This window comes from Muscardinus avellanarius (genome assembly GCF_963383645.1).
Source record: "Muscardinus avellanarius genome assembly, chromosome: 5".
In the NCBI taxonomy this organism is placed as follows: domain Eukaryota; kingdom Metazoa; phylum Chordata; class Mammalia; order Rodentia; family Gliridae; genus Muscardinus; species Muscardinus avellanarius.
In genome coordinates, this window is record NC_137790.1 from 574,266 (window position 1) to 592,117 (window position 17,852).

The window sequence follows — 17,852 nt, forward strand, 5'->3', positions numbered from 1 at the left end:
ATTACCTGTCTGCGCCTCTTGGCTGCTGGAGAAAGACCCGAGCCAGAAGCAACACAGTTACTTCCCTGACAGCTGGAGAAGCAGGGGTACCAGGGTGGCTTTCAGCTGGACACCTAATGGGGACTGAGACCCCACCCCACAAATCTCCCACTAGTCCAGAGTCTGAAACAGTGGTATTTCAGAACACTGGTATCCTGGGCTGGTCTTCTCCGGCCTTCATTTCCTTTTTTTTCCTCATTGTGGAGACCAAGGGCAAGTCCCAGTGATCACCTGCGTGCCAGATGCCCCAGGTTCTGGGGACCCCTGGCAGCGGTCCTGCCTCTTTAAGGACAGCGACATCACAAGGCTGTGGAAGGCCAGGCAGTTGTGGAACTCCGTGGCCGCAGGCTGTTTCTGCGGGGTCTGTGGGCTCTGGATTTCCATCTCCATGGGGCCGCAGGCCCACACGTGAGACAGGACAGGCCATGGCGGAGGGGAGCGAGCTGATGAACAGGCTCATGAGCGAGAATGCAGACCTGAAGAAGCAGGTGCGCCTCATGAAGGAGAATCAGATGCTGAAGCGGCTGCTCAGTGAAAGCTGCCAGGACAGCTGCGGCCACGGCGGCCGGGACCTCCTCTTCCCCAAGGCCCCCTCCTACCCCGAGGCCTGCTCCCCCGGGCGTGGAGGTGAGGCGCGGAGCCTGTGGCGGGTGGCAGGCTGGGCTGGCCGCTGGAGCCAGTCGTGGTTGTCAGTCCTAATCTGTGTTAGACACAGAGTACCGTGGAGGTTGGAGCTCCAGCCCCGAGGGTGGCTGCGGGCTGGGTTGGGCTTGGCGGACACGTTGTTCTGTCGCTTGAGTCTCCTCCTTCCTGGGACAGCCCTGGCCTGGCAGCTCATGGAGGTGCAGGTATGGCTGTCACATGGACCTCCCGCCCCTGCCCTATCCTGTCCGCTCAGGCACCCTCTGCCAAACTGCCTCTGAGGGGTGAGTTGGCGGGACAGACCCTCCTGTGATCCATGGAACAACACAGCCTGCTATCGCTTTTTACAGAAAGCAGTGTTTGATCACCTTCTGCAGTTGTAGTTGGTTATGTTTCATGGTTTATGTGGGGAGATTTTCTTTTAGCACATGGTAGGGTGACTTTGGGTGCAGTTGGTAGATGTGACTTCGCCTTGGGCTGGGATGGTGGACAGTGGGCAAGACCCCCAGTCAGCGCTGCCTGAGAACCCCTATGACCCAGCGGGCTCAGCTTCTGGACATGACTGTCTGCTCACCTCCTAGTCCCCACGCTGGAGTGGACAGCCACCAGTGTCCGTGCACCCTGCCATCACCACGTGGGAGCCATCCGGCCGGGCTGCAGACAGCTCCTGGGTGGAGGCCGGCTGCTCGCCCGCCAAGGGCATTCTCTGGGGGCTTGCATTTGCTGTGTCACTTCCTGGATCCACCTCAATGTCCACCAGTACCCTCTGAGCACGCTCAGCACCACAGTGAGATCAGCGCACCCACAGCACGGGTGAGGCCACTGGCCCTGCGCAGAGCTGGCAGGTCAGAGCCCCAGGCCCTGATGCCTCGGCCCCACCGGGAACCCTGGAGACGGGCTTGGACAGGCAGGGATCCTCACAGGAGTTGGGGTGGGGACAGAGTATGGACAGTGGTAGAGAGGCCACAGGGCATTTGCTGGAGGGATGCTGTGTGGCACCGGGCCATGTCTGGCATCCTGGGTGTTGGTGCCAAGTTCACCGGTCCTGCTGAGACCGAGAGTCATGGTGGCTGCAATGCTGCTTACGCCCAGGCCTCCTCGGAGCCACACTGCCAGTCTCTCCAGCCTCGAGCCACCTGCTCAGGAGCCAGGGCAGGGCTGTGTCCTCAGCAGAGGGCCACCCCCTGGAAGCCAGAGTCTTGTTGGATCTGTCTCGGGTGGGCCCCAGCCTGAGGCCACCAACCCTCCCCTGAGAGTGGAGCCCAGCTGCAGGGTGTAGGCCAAGGTCAGTGTGGGCTCAGGCTGGCCGTGGGCTTCAGCCAGGGCTGCTGGGCAGTAGCAAGGGGCCACTCAGATCTGACTTGTTTGTGTTTGTGGTACTGGGGATCAAACCCAAGGGTATTCTACCTCTGAGCACACCCCCAGCCTCTTTTTGTTTTTTGAAACAGGGTCTTGCTAGGTTGCTGAGAGTCTGGCCAAATTGCTGAGTCTGTCCTTTAACCTGTAATCCTCCTTTCTCAGCCTCCCAAATGCTGGGATTACTTGGCACAGTGTGCCACTGTGCCCGGCTCCCGTTTAACTCTGGACATGCGCAGAGAGGCATGGGAGAGCCACACACAGGGCCAGCTCCTCCATCTGCAATGTCAGCCCTCCATGATGTATGTGTGTGGAGAAAAGCCTAGGACCCACGTGCTGCACTCAGACTCAGCCGGCCCTCAGCCATTTGTAGGCTGTGGACAGGGGCATCCCCAGCGGCAGCTCGAGCGGGACCTGAGGGCCTGGAGTTTGGAAAACAGCACCAAGGGCTTGTACAAATGAAGTTTTACAGCCAGGCATGTTCGCACACACCTGTGATCCCAGTGCTTGGGAGGCCGAGACAGGAGGATTGAAGGTTCAAGGACAGCTTCAGCAACCTTGCAAGGCTTTCAACAACTTAGACTCAATTTCAAAACATAAAATAAAAAAAGGACTGGGGTATACCTTGGAGGTAGAATGCCCCTGGGTTCAATCCCCAATGCCACAAATCAGTCCAGTTAGTCAGTCTCTCTCTCTCTCTCTCTCTCTCTCTCTCTCTCTCTCTCTCTCTCACACACACACACACACACACACACACACACACACACACAGAGAGGAAGTTTACAGTCACAAAAGGAACCAACACTGAGGGCTTGTATGAGCAAAAGTTATGGACAGAAAGGAGCACAGCTCAGAGCAGGAGTGGACAGAGGAGTGGTTTGCATGTCTCCAAATGTCCCTGGCACCTGTCTCCCAAGTAGGATGTGTGCTTCAAAAGCCTGTTTTTCTCCTGCATCTGACCATGTGTGCAGAGGACGTACCCTTCTCCACCCACATTTTCTTGGATTTCTCTCTGAAACTCCTGATTAATTTCCACAAGTGTATCTTTTTGGTTTACCTAAGCAGGATCACATTCTCAATTGGGCTTTCCCTTAAACGCCTGACCCCCCCCCCCACCATTGGGCTTTTTCCATGTCCACACTGCGTTTTGATACTGGAGCTTTCTCTGCTGGGCCCTGCCATGGGCAGTGGCACCTCTCCAGCTCTCTGTGACCACAGTGTTGACGTGAGCAGCTGCCTGCGCTCCTCTGTGACCTTGTACAGGGAAATTCCTAAGTGTGGGTCCCTTGGCGGAAGGTCATGTGCGTTAGGACCATGATGTGTTTGAAATGTTGAAACAGACATGGCCAAGTGCTCCCCAGGGCTGCAGCCTGTGCATGCCACTGCAGAGGAGGGCACAGTGAGTACAAACACCCACACCCACCCTGACATTGGCCAGCAAAGACGTCACCCTGGGGTCTTCTCTAGGCATGAGAGCCAAGGGCACACATTTTCCAAAGGACCAGAGAGGGCAGCAGCCTCCCTGTGCCCCTGGGCTGCCCTGTTCTTGAGCTCTCAGGGTCATCCTGGCCCCTTGAGCCTCACTGGAGGCCACTTGGCCTCTGCATGGCCTCTGCATGGCCTCTGCATGGCCTCTGCACTGGAGTCTCATGGGCTCAAGAGAGCTATCCCCTCCCTGGAGGACAGCGGGGCTGTTAGCTCCCATCCCTCCTGCAGCTCAGTGACCCTCAAGGGGCATTCCCTCAGAGAATTCTACCCAGTCCTATTTTGCTTTTTATTTTGAAACAGAATCTCACTACTGCTAAGGGTCTTGCTATAAGTTGCTGAGTCTGGCCTAGAACCTGCGATTCTCCTGTTTTGGACTCCCAAACCCTGGAGTTACAGGCGTGTGCCACCACACCCAGCTTTATTTTGTCCCCTTTTTTGAGCCTATTTGTTCTACGCTGGGAAAGTGCCCTTAACCTCCCTCTAGGGCCTGACTGGGAATCTTGCGCTGCTTGGCTTCTGGGTCCTGCAATATAACTGTTCTTCCTGGTCTGTCTTGACATCTGTTTGGATGGGGTTTTGCATGAATTTCTTTCTGAACTCTGTGTATGCTTTGTGGGAATTTGATATCAGAATTGTGGCAAATTTTTAACTTTGAGCACCTTTTATTTTTTTAGTATACTAATCTCGCTCATATGATAGAGGGATTGTGAATTGTTAGGGGACTTGAAAGAATGCCCCACAGACTGCCTTGGTCTGCAGCACTTCGGGGAATGGTTATTTTCTAATGCTTAGGTTTTTCTTCTGTATTTATTGGCCCATTTAAAAATAATTTCCACTGGGCGTGGTGGCGCACGCTTGTAATCCCAGCATTTGGGAGGCTGAGACAGAAGGATCCCAGTTCACGGACAGCCTCAGCTCCTTAGTGAGGCCTTCTGCAACTTAGTGAGACCCTGTTTCAAAATAAAAGAATAAAAAATTGAGCTAGGAGTATTTCTCACAGGTAGAATGCCCCTGAGTTTCCATCCCCAGTACTGCCACAAAAAAAAAAAAAAAAAAAAAAAAATTCCCCAGCTGGGTGTGGTGCCATATGCCTGTAATCCCAATGCTTGGGAGGTTGAGACAGGAGAATATCGAACTGGCAATCCTCTGTCTTAGCCTCCCAAATCCTGGAACTACAGGCATGTGCCACTGCACCCAGTTTTTAATTTTTTTTTTTAAAAAGTTTCTCCAATATATATGTTCTTTGTTTCCAGGAGAATAGACTCCTTACCTGGGTATAGAAAAGGACCTCACAAGCCATGAGAGAAGTTAAATTTGACCAGGGAACTGTGGTTAATGTCTGTACCCCGTGGGTGCAGCACCACCCTGCAACTGTGGAAAGCAAAGAAAGTCACGCATACAAGCACACACACGCACGCATGCACGCACACAAACATGTGCGCACGCTCTGAGCCCAGGTGCAGACCACAGAGGGTGCTCACTGTGAACAAGGAGATGCACCCAGGGAGGTTGACTGTGGCTTCGCTTTTGTAAGAAAATGGATGGAAAGTCCCTGTGTATGCATACATGTCTCAGGCAGGGTTAGACAAACAGTAGCTGAATGAAAACAACTTTTCACATAGCTCTTGAAAAGCTATGCTGCGGAATGGGACAAACGGGCCCATTTGAGACGAGGGTAGAAGGCATGTGGGAGTCGCTCCAGGGGTGTGGTGTGAGCGCAGGGTGGCTGCACCGCTGTGCTGGAGACAGGGCTCCCTCCATCAGGGGCGTGGAGATGCTGGAGCTGGGCCAGGCGCACCAGCGCCCACCAGAGTGTTCTCCTGCCCCACCTCCTGCTCCTTTTCTCCTCAACCCAGGTCCAGAGTTTGGAAGGTTCACCAGTGTCCCTGACACACCGTCCCAGATGCAGACGTCCTCCCTGGAGGACCTGCTGTGCTCCCACGCCCCCCTCTCCAGTGAGGACGAGGCCTCCCCGGGCTGTGCCACCTCCTCCCAGGTGACCTTCAAAGCCTTCCTCAGTGCCCCGGAGCTGCACGCCCGAGGCCTGGACCGGAAGCTGTCCCCACTCCTGAGCCCTCTGCAGGACCCCCTGGCAGACAAGACCCTGTTGGAGTCCAGGGAGATGGCACGACCCAAGAAGGTGTGCTTCTCAGAGAGCAGTCTGCCCACCGGGGACAGGACCAGGAGGAGCTACTACCTCAACGGTAAGGCAGGACCTCGCGGGCTGGCTTCTCCAGCGGCCCTGAGTGGGAGGCGCTGGGTAGGGGCAGGACCCAGAGCTGTGTCTGTTCCAACCTTTTAGGAAAACGAGTTGTAGGGGTTTTTTATTTATTCTGGATTCGAGTCCTATATGCATATGTGCTATTCAGACACGGCCTCCCCATCTGGCTTTCCCATTCCCAAAATGTCTTGGGAGAGCAAAACGGTTACATTTGATAAAGTGAAATTTGCCGATTGTTTTCTTCTGTAGTGTATACTTTTCTGCATTTGATGTAGGGAGGCTTTGGGAATCCCAAGGCCACGTGGGCTCTCCTCTCAGTGTTCTAGAAGCTTGTCACTTTGGGTTGAGTTGGGTCTCTGGTCTGTCAAGCAGTTTTGTCTGTGGTGGAGGTTTGCACACAGGCATCCACTCCAGCACCTCTGCTTGGTTAAGGAGACGCACCCCGGGGTGCTCCTCCCTTGAGCCCCATCCCCAGCCTTACGGTTAAATCGACTTGGCACTTCGTGAAAATTGCTTGTCTCTGTTTCCGGACCTTCCGCAGGGTTCCATTTCCCGCTGTTCTTACCCACCCACTGACTCGCCTTGCTTCACAGGAGACTGTCAATCAAGCTGTGGGCGTGAGCTCGCCAACTTTGTCCTCCTTTCTCAAAATTGCTCTGGCTGGACTAGGTCCCTTACGTTTCCATATGAGTTTTGGAAAGAGCTTGTCCATTTCTATAAAAGAAAGCCCCCTAGGATGTTGACTGGACTGTGCTGGGTCTAGAGGCCAATTAGTTTTTAGGAAATGTCACCTATAGAACATTGGATCGTGTGTGTGTGTGTGTGTGTGTGTGTGTGTGTGTTTTACTGGAAATTGAACCTTAGTTCTACCTCTGAGCTATACCCCCAGACCTATTTAATTTTTTTTCAGTACTGGAGATGGACCCAGGGGCATTCTACTTCAGAGCTACACACCCCAGCCCTATTTTTTAATTCTTTATTTTGAAACAGGGTCTCACTGAGTTGCAAAGGGCCTCACTAAGTAGCTGAGGCTGTCCTCAAACCGTGATCCTCCTGTCTCAGCCTCCCGAAAGCTGGAATGACAACCATGCGCCACCACGCCTGACTTCCTATTTTACTTTTTATTTTTATTTTTAATTTTTTTTTGCAGGACTGGGGATGGAACCCAAGGGCATTTGACCTCCAAGCTACATCCCCTGGCCTATTTTTTATTCTTTAGCATCTCACTGAGTTGCAGAGGGCCTCACTAAGTAGCTGAGGCTGTCCACGAACTGCAATCCTCCAGTCTCATCCTCCCAAATGCTGGGATTACAAGCGTGCGCCACCACACCTGGCTTACTTTTATTTTGAAACAGAGTCCCATTAAGTTGCTGAAGCCTTCCCTAAGTTGTTGAGGCTGGCCTTGAGCCTGCGATCCTCCCGTCTCAGCCTCCCAATGCTGGGGTCACAGGAATGCTTGTCATTCCCAGCCAACACTGAGTCTCCGGATGAACCCTGCCTAGCTCTGTTTATCTAGGTCTGAAATGGTTCTCAGCAATATTTTGTGGTTATTTACATATAAGTCTTGTATATTTTGTCACATTGACCCTTAGTATTTCATACTTTTGGTGCTATAGTAGGTCATGTTGTGTTATCGGTATTAACTTTTTATATCTGTTTCTAGTACATAGGGACACAGTGGATAAGTCCTGCAATAGTTAATTTCATGTGTAAACTTTAATGGGCCATGGGAACCAGGAATTTGGTCAAATATTATTCTGAGTGGATTTATGAAGGTGTTTTTGTATGAGGTTAACTTTTTTGTGTGTGTGGTACTGTGGGTGGAACCCAGGGGCTTTCTACCTCTGGGCTACACTCCCAGATCTATTTTATACTTTATTTGGAAACAGGGTCTCACTAAGTTGCTGAGAGCCTCACTAAGTAGCTGAGGCTGGCTTCGAACCTGTCAATCCTCCTGTCTCAGTCTCCCAAGCGCGGAGATTACAAGCTTGCGCCACCACGCCCGGCTTGAGGTTAACATTTAAATTGGTAGAATGAATAAAGCAGGTGGCCAGTAATGTGGGTGGGCCTCATCCAAACAGTTGAAGGTCTGGATTACCCCCGCACATACACACACACACACTGAGTAAAAGACAATTCTTCTGCCTGGCTGCCTTTCATTCTGAATGTAAACACCCCTCTTCCTGGGTTTCCAGCCTGCCGACTGCAGATCTTAGGACTTCTCAGTCTCCGTGAACCTATAAGTCAGTCCCTTATGATAAATTCCTGTACACACGCACACACACGCAACACACACACCCTGTTGGCTCTGTTTTTCTGGAGAACCCTGACTAGTACAACTTGATATCCTACAACCTTTTAAATTCATTTATTAGTTTTAGTAGTTTTGTTATTGTTGTGTGTGTGTGTGTACATGTGTGTGTACGTGTGTGTGTACATGTGTGCGCGTGTGTGTGTACGTGTGTGCGTGTGCGTGCGTGTGCGTGTGTGTGCGTGTGTGTACGTGTGTGCGTGTGTGTGCGTGTGCGTGTGTGTGTGTGTGTGTGTACGTGTGTGTTTTGTAGATTCCCCAGCATTTTAGCTTCTTACCCTCTCTTTTATGATTCCAGAACTATTTTTTTTTTGCATAATCGGGGATTGAATCCAGAGGCATTTTATCTCTGAGCTAAACACCCAGCCTGATTTTATTTCTTATTTAGAAACAGGGTCTCACTCACTAAGTTGTAGATGGCCTCGCTAAGTGGCTTGGCTGGCTTCGAGCCTGCGGTCTCAGCCTCCCAAGTACTGGGATTACAGGCATGTGCCACCACACCCAGCTTTCCTGGAACTGTTTTTCTCTTCATAAAATTGTTTCTTTTCATTCAGAGGATACTTCCATCATCTTAGCCAGAAGCTCCTCCTTGACATTTTATTTTATCTTATTCATTTTTTTGTTGTTGTTCTTGATTTTGGTACTGGGGATTGAACCCAGAGACATTCTATCTCTGAGTTATATCCCCAGACCTTTTTTTGTATTTTTTTGGTGGTACTGGGGTTTCTGGAAGCCCTTCTATCTCAGGAATACACTCCCAGACCTATTTTATGCTTTTTTATTTTTGGAAACAGGGTCTCTTAAGCCAGTGTGGCTGGCTTTGAACCTGCGCGATCCTCCTGTCTCCACCTCCCAAGCGCGGGGATTACAAGTGTGCGCCACCATGCCTGGCTTCCCCAGACCATATTATTTTCTTTTTTATTTTGAAACAGGGTCTCACTAATTCACTGAGGCTGGCCTCAAACCTGTGATGTTCCTGCCTCAGCCTTCTAAATACTGGGATTACAGGCATGTGTCACCACACCTGGCATTACATTGATTTTTGAATGTTATACCAACCTTGCATTCCTGAGGTAAATCACATTTAATTATGATATGTTACCCTTTTTTTGTTATTGTTGTTGTTAGATTCAACTTGCTAAAATTTTGATAAAAATTTGTGCTAAAGCTGGGCATGGTGGTACTTTGGAAGCAGAGACAGGATGATCACAGGTTCGAGACCAGCCTTAGCAACTTAGTGTGAATGTGTTTCAAAATAAAAGTTAAATTAGGACTGGGGGTGTAGCTCAGAGGTAGAATGCCCTGGGTTCAATCCCCAGTACAAAAAAAAAGTGCTAATGCGGGATGTCCTCCTTTCCTTCCCCTTCCTTCCTTCCTTCCTTCCTTCCTTCCTTCCTTCCTTCCTTCCTTCCTTCCTTCCTTCCTTCTTCTCTTTCTCTTTCTTTCTTGTACTAGGGATTAAACCCAGGGCCATTTTACCTTTGAGATATACATCTAGCTCTTTTTATTTTGAAATAGGGTCTTGCTAAACTGGGTGTGGTGACGCACGCTTTTAATCCCAGCATTCTGGAGGCTGAGATGAGAGGATCGCAGTTCCCAGACAGCTTCAGCTACTTAGTGAGGCCCTCTGTAACTTAGTGAGACCCTGTTTCAAAATAAAGAATAAAAAATAGGACAAGGGATGGTGTAGTGTGGAGGTTGAATGCCCCTGGGTTCTATCCCCAGACCCACCAAAAAAAAAAAAAAAAGAAAAGAAAAGAAAAGAAAAGAAAAGAAAAGAAAAGAAAAAAGAAAGAACTAGGGTCTTGCTAAGTTGCTGAGGCTAGCTTTGAACCTGAGATCCTCCTGTCTCGGCCTCTTGAGTAATGGGATTGCAGGCATGCACCACCATGGCCAGCTAGTTTTCTGGTTTGGGTTTTAGACTGTTGTCCTCAAGGAACAAGATAGAAAGTATTCTATTCTTTTTAATTATCTTAGAAGAATTTGTGTCAAGTCTGTATTATTTATTCCTTAAATGTTTGGTAGACATCACCACTGAAACTTCCTGGGCCTTGAATTTTCTCTGTTAAGAACATCTATCCCCTTTTAAATTCTGTTTTATTGCCGGGCGTGGTGGGCACGCTTGTAATCCCGGAACTTGGGAGGCTGAGACAGGAGGATCGCATAGGTTCGAAGCCAGCCTCAGCTACTTAGTGAGGCTCTCAGCAACTGTTTCCAAATAAAGTATAAAATAGGTCTGGGAGTATAGCCCGGAGGTAGAAAAGCCCCTGGGTTCTACCCCCAGTGCCACACACACACACACACACACACACACACACACACACACAAAATAAATTCCATTTTATTGATATGAAGTTGTTCAAATGATCTATTTCTTCTAGTGGTTTGTGGATTTTTTTTTCATGACTGGGGATTGAACTCAGGATACTCTACCACTGAGCTACATCCCAAGTCCTTCCTAGTTTTTAATTTTGAGACAGCATCTATGTCGCTGAGGCTCTTCTTGGACTCACAATCCTCCTACCCTCAGCCTCCTGAGTAGCTGGGTTATACGCATGTGCCACTGTACTTGGCCTGTAGTTTGACTTTTAGGACATTGGCTTGTTTTATCTAGATTGTCAAGTTTCTTGGCATAAAGATATTTCAGATGTCTCCCCAGGTGAATGGAGTGGTGCCATCTCTAATTTCTGATAGTGAAGATTTCCTCTTTTTTTCCTTAATAAGTCTGACTAGAGGCATATCAATAGTACTGACCTTTATCTTTATGTTTTTGTGGTACTGCGGATGGAACCCAGGGGCATTCTGCCTTTAAGCTACGCCCCCAGCCCTATTTTTTATTCTTTATTTTGAAACAGGGTCTCACTGGGTTGCAAAGGGCCTCACTAAGTAGTAGCTGAGGCTGTCCTCGAACCGAGATCCTCCTGTCTCAGCCTCCCAAATGCCGAGATTACAAGTGTGTGCCACCACACCCAGCTTACTGATCTTTATCTTTAAAGAACTGGTTTTGGATGTTGGAGACCACATAGTGAACTAGAACATCTCAGGTACAGCACATTTCATCTGCCTAATTAATGACTTTAGAGAGAAGGCTACAGGGCATGGCTGGGCCCCAGTGAGAGAAACAGAAGTGGGTCGCGCCCTTCCTCCTGGGCCTGCACCCACCCTGTGTGCGTCTGTGCCATCTGCCTTGTTCTCAGCCCTGGCCTGAGTACTTTCTGCACCTTGTAAAGTGCTTCAGAAAGAAATGAACAGAAAACGAGCAAGTATTGTTGACAGAAATAGAAGACATAAAAATTAGAAAAAATCAGCTGGGCATGGTGGTGTGCCCCTGTAATCCCAGAACCTGGGAGGCTGAGACAGGAGAATCACAAGTTTCAGGCCAGCCTCAGCAACTTAGTGAGATCCCATCAATGTATCAAGACCACTTCAAAATTAAAAGGGCTGGGAGTGTAGCTCAGAAGTAGAATGCCACTGGGTTCTACCAAAAGAAAAAAGAAAAGAAAAGAAAAAATCTTGCATTCATGGATTAGAAGGCTTACTATCATTTAATAATCAATAGTTTATAGGAATTTCATTGTTGAGACAGTGTTGTAAAAATGGGCCTAGAGATCAACGGGACAGAATGAGAAGTCCAGAAATTAGCTTGGCATCCATGTGGGTTCCAGGAGAATGAAGTAGAGAAAGCATAATCTTTGATAAACCATGCTGGGACAAGTGGACATGCTCTCACAAAGAGTGCTGTTGGACCCTACCTCACACCGAACGCAAAAATCAAAACTGGATCAGAGCCGGGCGTGGTGGCGCACGCTTGAAATCCCCGCGCTTGGGAGGCAGAGACAGGAGGATTGCGCAGGTTCGAAGCCAGCCGTGCTGGCTTAAGAGACCCTGTTTACAAATAAATATATAAAAAATAGGTCTGGGAGTGTAGCCCGGAGGTAGAAGGGCTTCCAGAAACCCCAGTACCACCCCCCCAAAAAAAAAACACCAAAAAAAATTAAAACTGGATCAGATACCTTGGAGATGCAAAAGAGCAAACACTGTAACATGCGTGGGGAAACATAGGGTTAATCTTTATGCCCTTGGATTTGGTAGTGGATTTTCAGATAATACCCAAAGCACGATCAACTAAAGAAAAATAGATGAATTGGACTTTTTTCCAAAGTAAAACACCTTTTCTGCTTCAAAGGGCAATATAAAAAAAATCAAAAGCCACCCTTAGAGAATGGGGAAAAAAAGATTGGTAAATTGTGCATTGCATTCAGGACTAGCATCCAGAATATATAAGAAGAGCTACCCCGGCTTGGCCCCACCCAACAACATCCCAAGGCTACAGGTGCCCTTGCGAGCAGCAGGCAGGGCCGAGCTCTGCGTGGCCCTGGTGTCCTGAGTGTGGGTACCTGGTCACTGGAGTGGGCACAGAACCTGGTGGGCCTTCATGGCCATCTCAGCCTGCTGTCCCGCGGGTCGGGCCAGCGGCCCTCACCCCTGACACCCTGGAGAGTCTGTGGAGCGGTTCCAGGGGCTGCAGGAAGGGCTGTGGGCGGGGGTGTGCCGCCGAGTGTCTGCTGTGGGTGTGAGTCCCAGCTGTTCAGGGGAGCAGCTGGGGAGGCTGCCCACAGCTCCTGTGCTCTTTGTGATTCGGCTGGCAGAGAGGAGGGCTGGGCGGCCGGAGCACTCTGGTTAGCACCCGAGCGTCTGCCCATTCTCGGGCCGGTCTTTCCTCGCCTTGACGTCTCTCGTTTTTCAAAGAGCACATGGTTTTGAAGGTGTTGGTACACATCACACTGCTCAAGGAACGACTCCTGTCACAGTAGAGGTGTGTGGGAGGGGGATCTGGGGAGGGGAGGGGCCCAAGTGTCCTGAGTAGTGTCAGGAAGTAATGAGGATCGAGTCTCCTGCCCCCCAGCAGTCCTGTCTGGCCTTGTTGCGGTGCAGACATCATGCACCTGCAATGCCAAGGAACCTCCCTTTCCCTTTGGTAGGCAGAGCAGCCGCTTCCTCCTGTCCCCAGGCCATAGCACTGGCCAGCCTACCCCAACTCATCTGGTGTGGGCACCATCCAGGCCCCGCAGGGACAGCCCTGCACCAGGTGGCACTCACACCGTGACAGGCAGGGCTCGCTCAGCAGAGAAGGGCGCTGCAGCCTGCGGGATCCAGGAATCCCTCTCGGGACAGGTGGGGAGGGAAAGGTCTCTCCCTTCAGCTCCCAGCATTCCCCGTTTTCTACTTGCTTTGTGTTGACCTCGTAGTGGAGGGCAGAGAGGGCAGCGGGCGCTGGAGGTGGCGCTGACCCGCACCGCCCTGCTCGCCTCCACACAGAGATCCAGAGCTTCGCGGGCACGGAGAAGGACGGCCGCATTGTCGGGGAGATCGCCTTCCAGCTGGACCGGCGCATCCTGGCCTACGTGTTCCCGGGAGTGACGCGGCTCTACGGCTTCACCGTGTCCAACATCCCAGAGAAGATCAAGCAGGTACGTCCGCTGCCGCAGGAAGGGCCCAGGCGCCTCCCGGGGCCAGCCCGTCCTGGTGGGCGCCTGGCACACCTAGGCCTCCACCTTGCTCTGCAGACCTCCATCAAGTCTCTGGACGGCTCCGTGGACGAGAAGAAGCTGCGCGAGCTGACGCACCGCTACCTGACGCTGACGGCCCGGCTGGAGAAGCTGGGCTACAGCCGCGAGGTGCACCCGGTGTTCAGCGAGTTCCTCATCAACACCTACGGCATCCTCAAGCAGCGGCCCGACCTGCGCGCCAACCCACTGCACAGCAGCCCGGCCGCGCTGCGCAAGCTGGTCATCGACATCGTGCCGCCCAAGTTCCTGGGCGACTCGCTGCTGCTGCTGAACTGCCTGTGCGAGCTCTCCAAGGAGGACAGCAAGCCACTCTTCGCCTGGTGAGCCAGCACCTCGCCCTTCCCGCAATAAACGTGTTTGTTCCAAACCCGGGGGGCCGCCGTGCTCCTGCGCGTCCCTGGAGGGAAGCGGGTCTGCCCGCACTGCAGCAGGGAGAGGCCTCGGGCCAGCCGCTGCCCTGGGGCCCAGCAGCCCGCCGCTGCCCGCAGCCCAGGGCACTTGTCGCCTTATTAAAAGCATGTTTACCTGTCTGCCTCACCTCTGGCTCTTTGAGGGCATGGAGAGCGCCTTGGTCTCTGCTCGCCTGTAGGAGGCGCCAGGACAACTGCAGAGTCACCTGGCTGTGCAGAGTGGAGACGCTGCCCTGTGGGCAGAAGTTAGGGGTTTCAGGGACCCCACAGAAGACCCTTACCCTGAGCTCAGCCCATGTGACAGCCTGTGTGGGCCAGGGCAGGTGCTTCATCTGGGGCAGGAATCCAGGAAGCAGCAGTAGCAGCACCAGGCAAGGGCTGGTCCGCTACCATGGGGGCCCAGGAGACCTGGGGAGTGGGCCGTGGAGTCACCAAGGGTCAGGCAAGCTGGGAGGTTAGCCATCTGCTCCCACCCTGGAGGTCACCTTCCAGGCACTGTGGCAGAGACCGCCTTGTAGGAACAAGAGACCGAGCCCATAGTCAATGGGCGTGTGTGTGTGTGTGTGTGTGTGTGTGTGTGTGTGTGTGCGCGCCTCCAGAGCCCGAGCCCTGGAGTGATCAAGACTCTTGGCATGTTTAGGCTGCCCAAGTGTGGCACTGTCCAGCATGGTCCCTGCTCTGTCCCCTGTCTCACCCAGCATGGCCCCCATCCTGTTCCCTGAGTACCAAGTGGAGAGTGTGGGGGCCTGTCTCTCCTACCATGGTCCCTGCTCCATCCTCTGAACAGCAAGGGAGGGGTGTCTGTCTCACCCAGTAATGGTCCAACCAGAATAGTGAGTGGCACTCTGGGGAACCCACTCTGATCAGTGGCTAGGCTCAGCTGTGAGGCTCCCGAGGGTGCAGGGGAGCTGGGACCAGGGATGGCCAGACCTAGTCAGACAGGGAAGCACCGGCTGTGGATGCAGAGCTGCCGGGCCCTGGAGAGGCTCTGGCTCAGCACGCCATCGCCACAACTAGGAGCGGTAAAGTCGCATGGTGAGCTGGCTGCACTCAGCTGGGGTGCACCAGGAGCTGCTGGAACCAGGGCCAGGCTGTGTCGTCTCCTGGGTGGTCCTCAGCCCCCCCCTCAGTGTTAGCAGTGGATGCTTCCTGGAACCTGAGGAGGAGGAGGGGTAATGAATGCTCAGGATTTAAGTATGGTCAGATGAGGAACACGGAGACGACTGATGCAGGAGGTACACGCCATGCCATGCAGGGCCACATGGGGCTGCCCAGGACATCAGGATGCCAAAGGCACTGGAGGCCCTGTGGGAAGGAACGGGGAGGCGGGGTGGGGGAGTTTGAGCAAGCAAGTTTAAGGTTGATGGCTCCACTTCCCTAGGCTCTAGGCTGCAGGGGTCATTGCGTGGCCAGCTCTTGCCCTGGGTGGTCGTGGGGAGCGAACTCACATGAGGAGGTGGCGCCTGGGCTCTGGGCTGGTTGGTTCACACATCCAAGGCGTGCTCTATCCAGGGGGTCACTTACTATCTCTAGGAATTAGCTAGCCCTCAGAACAGTGGTCTTTCCAGCCAGCAAGGTCCCTAAGATGTCAAAACCTCATAAAAAATAGAAAAGAAACACAACTGACGAATGGGTATCCCAGGGGCAGAGTGGTGTTCCCTCTGAGATCTGAAGATTCAGGGTCCTGGCCTGAGGGCCGTGGTGTCTGCAGGCTCCGGGGGCTCTGACTGGGACAGTGCCACCTGGGACACACCCCACTACACAGTGGAGCATGAGGTGGCCACTGCATGGGGCCAGGCTGGGGAAAGCCCAGTGGTCAGGGGCTGGGTCTCAGGCTGTGGGTGCAGGAGGTTGGGGGGCTCTTCGGTGGAGAGCTAGAGTGGCTGCTTGGTCAGGTTCCGATGGCAGTGCCCACATGGTCAAGTTTCTGTGGGCGTGGGCTCTATAGATGGGGAGCTGGCTGTGGGTATAGGCTGGTCCTGCCTGAGGCCCAAGTGCCATGTGAACTACCTGGGGTTCTGCTGCATGGGAGATGTGTCTCCTCTCCACACCTATTCATTTATGGACCCGTGGATGTGTTATTTATGCTTTGGGTCAGGGTCCAAGACTGCTTTTTAAAATTGGTACTGGGGATGGAACCCAGAGGCTATCTCCAGACTACACTCCCAGACCTATTTATATATATTTTTATTTGGAAGCAGGGCCTTACTAGGTAAGTAGCGGAGGCTGGCCTCAATCCTCCTGTCTTGGCCTCCCAAGCACGGGGATCACAGTATGTACCCCATGCCCAGCTTGCTTTATTTCTGTTGTTACTCAGACATCCCAGCACGGGCACCTCCTGTGTCCTGCTGTGCCCTCATTTCTGTGGAGTTCTGGTTGTCTGGATCTATTTTCTAAGCACTGCCTAGCTTCTGGGCACTGTTGGGTTCTGCTGGCTCATTCTGGGCATCCCAGGAGCTCTGGTTCCTTTCCTGGAGAGTGTTAATAAGAACCTGAGTCTGGGCACCAGGTGGAGCCTTCTTCTTACAAACAGTGGTCCTTCTAAGGTCCCCGTTCAGGAGCTGGTGGTAGTACCTACCAGAGTTTTCATGGTCCCTGAGTCAGATCTGCCCTCAGGCATTGCAGTCTAGTATTCTGATCCCTGTCTCCCTCACCGGACAGGTGACTTCCCTTCACCCTGCTGTGGGCATGAAGATGGAGGCTTGTGAGTTTGGAGCTGGTGCTGTCCTTGGTCCTCACCCTGGGTCAGCTCAGACTGCCATCACACACACAGCCTGGGGCCAAGACCACAGATGGTTGTCCCACACTCAGCTGCCACGGTGGGAGATCCCAGTGGTTCAGGGCTGGGCCCTCCTGCTTGTGCAGAGGGTGTGTTCTTCCCCGGTCCTCCTGTGAGTGTCTATACTCACTGGATCAGGGCCAAGCCCAACGACCTCAGCTCACCCACGCCACCTCCATAAAGACCCAGCTCCACATACGGATATGTCCCAAGGTCTTGGGTGTATGTTCCTCAAAATGTGGATTGTGGGCCTCACAAGAGACCTCCCCTCATCCTCCAGACCTGGAGCCCTGGCTGGGGACGATGTCCCTCCAGCCTGTGAGGGTCTGTGGGCTCCCTCACCTCCAGCAAGTGGCCCCAGTGGCTGTGGGGTCCCCAAGCCTATGCAATCTGGCCAGGCCCTGCAGCCACACCAACACCACCATGGGCCCTGAGGGCCCCAAGGCTGTGGGCCCTGCTCCTGGTAGGGGGTCCTGCTATGTCAAGGGCCCAAGAGGATGTACAGACTCCAGACCTGGATCCCAGGGCCCCACACAGAGGGGAAAGGTCAGCCTGCTTACAGTTAGAACTCAAGAGGCCACGGTGGAGCCAGGAGCCTAGGCCTCAAAAGCAGCAGCGGGCCCCCAGGGGTGCACAGGCACACTCCCTGGGGCCACACCCACGTGCACGCCAACATCCACACAAATACATGATCGTTCACGGGCATGCTCACCCCAATCCACATGCACACACCCTCACGCTCACACACACACCAACATCCACAGACACATCTACGTTCATACCTCCACCAACATCCACACAAATACGTTACTGTGCACAGGCATGCTTACACCAAACCCACACACACCCCCGACATCCACACCCCACATCCACATGCGCATGTTCCCTGGCATCTACGTACACATTCACACCAACACTCTTGCACATGCTCACAATGGCACACCCACATGCACATACACACTTACACACAGGTGCCTGTGCACACTCTCGACGCGCAGGCCCTTGCCCTGCTGCCTGTCTGAGCTGAGCTGGCCTG

The 17,852-nt window shown here is 52.7% G+C and overlaps 1 protein-coding gene across 2 annotated transcripts; it reads left to right on the forward strand.

Moving 5' to 3' along the window:
* Nucleotides 1–464: 464 nt before the first annotated feature.
* SPATC1L (spermatogenesis and centriole associated 1 like) lies at nucleotides 465–13,951 on the forward strand (the record flags this gene model as incomplete). Of its 2 annotated transcripts, none has more annotated exons than XM_080696834.1 (4): nucleotides 465–666; nucleotides 5,382–5,729; nucleotides 13,326–13,528; nucleotides 13,625–13,951. In XM_080696834.1, the coding sequence occupies 4 exons, from the start codon at nucleotides 465–467 to the stop codon at nucleotides 13,949–13,951; spliced, it is 1,080 nt and encodes a 359-aa protein (XP_080552960.1). The 2 variants fall into 2 exon arrangements, with proteins under 2 accessions (XP_080552960.1, XP_080552961.1); XM_080696835.1 differs by having other exon boundaries at nucleotides 13,377–13,528.
* Nucleotides 13,952–17,852: the final 3,901 nt, after the last annotated feature.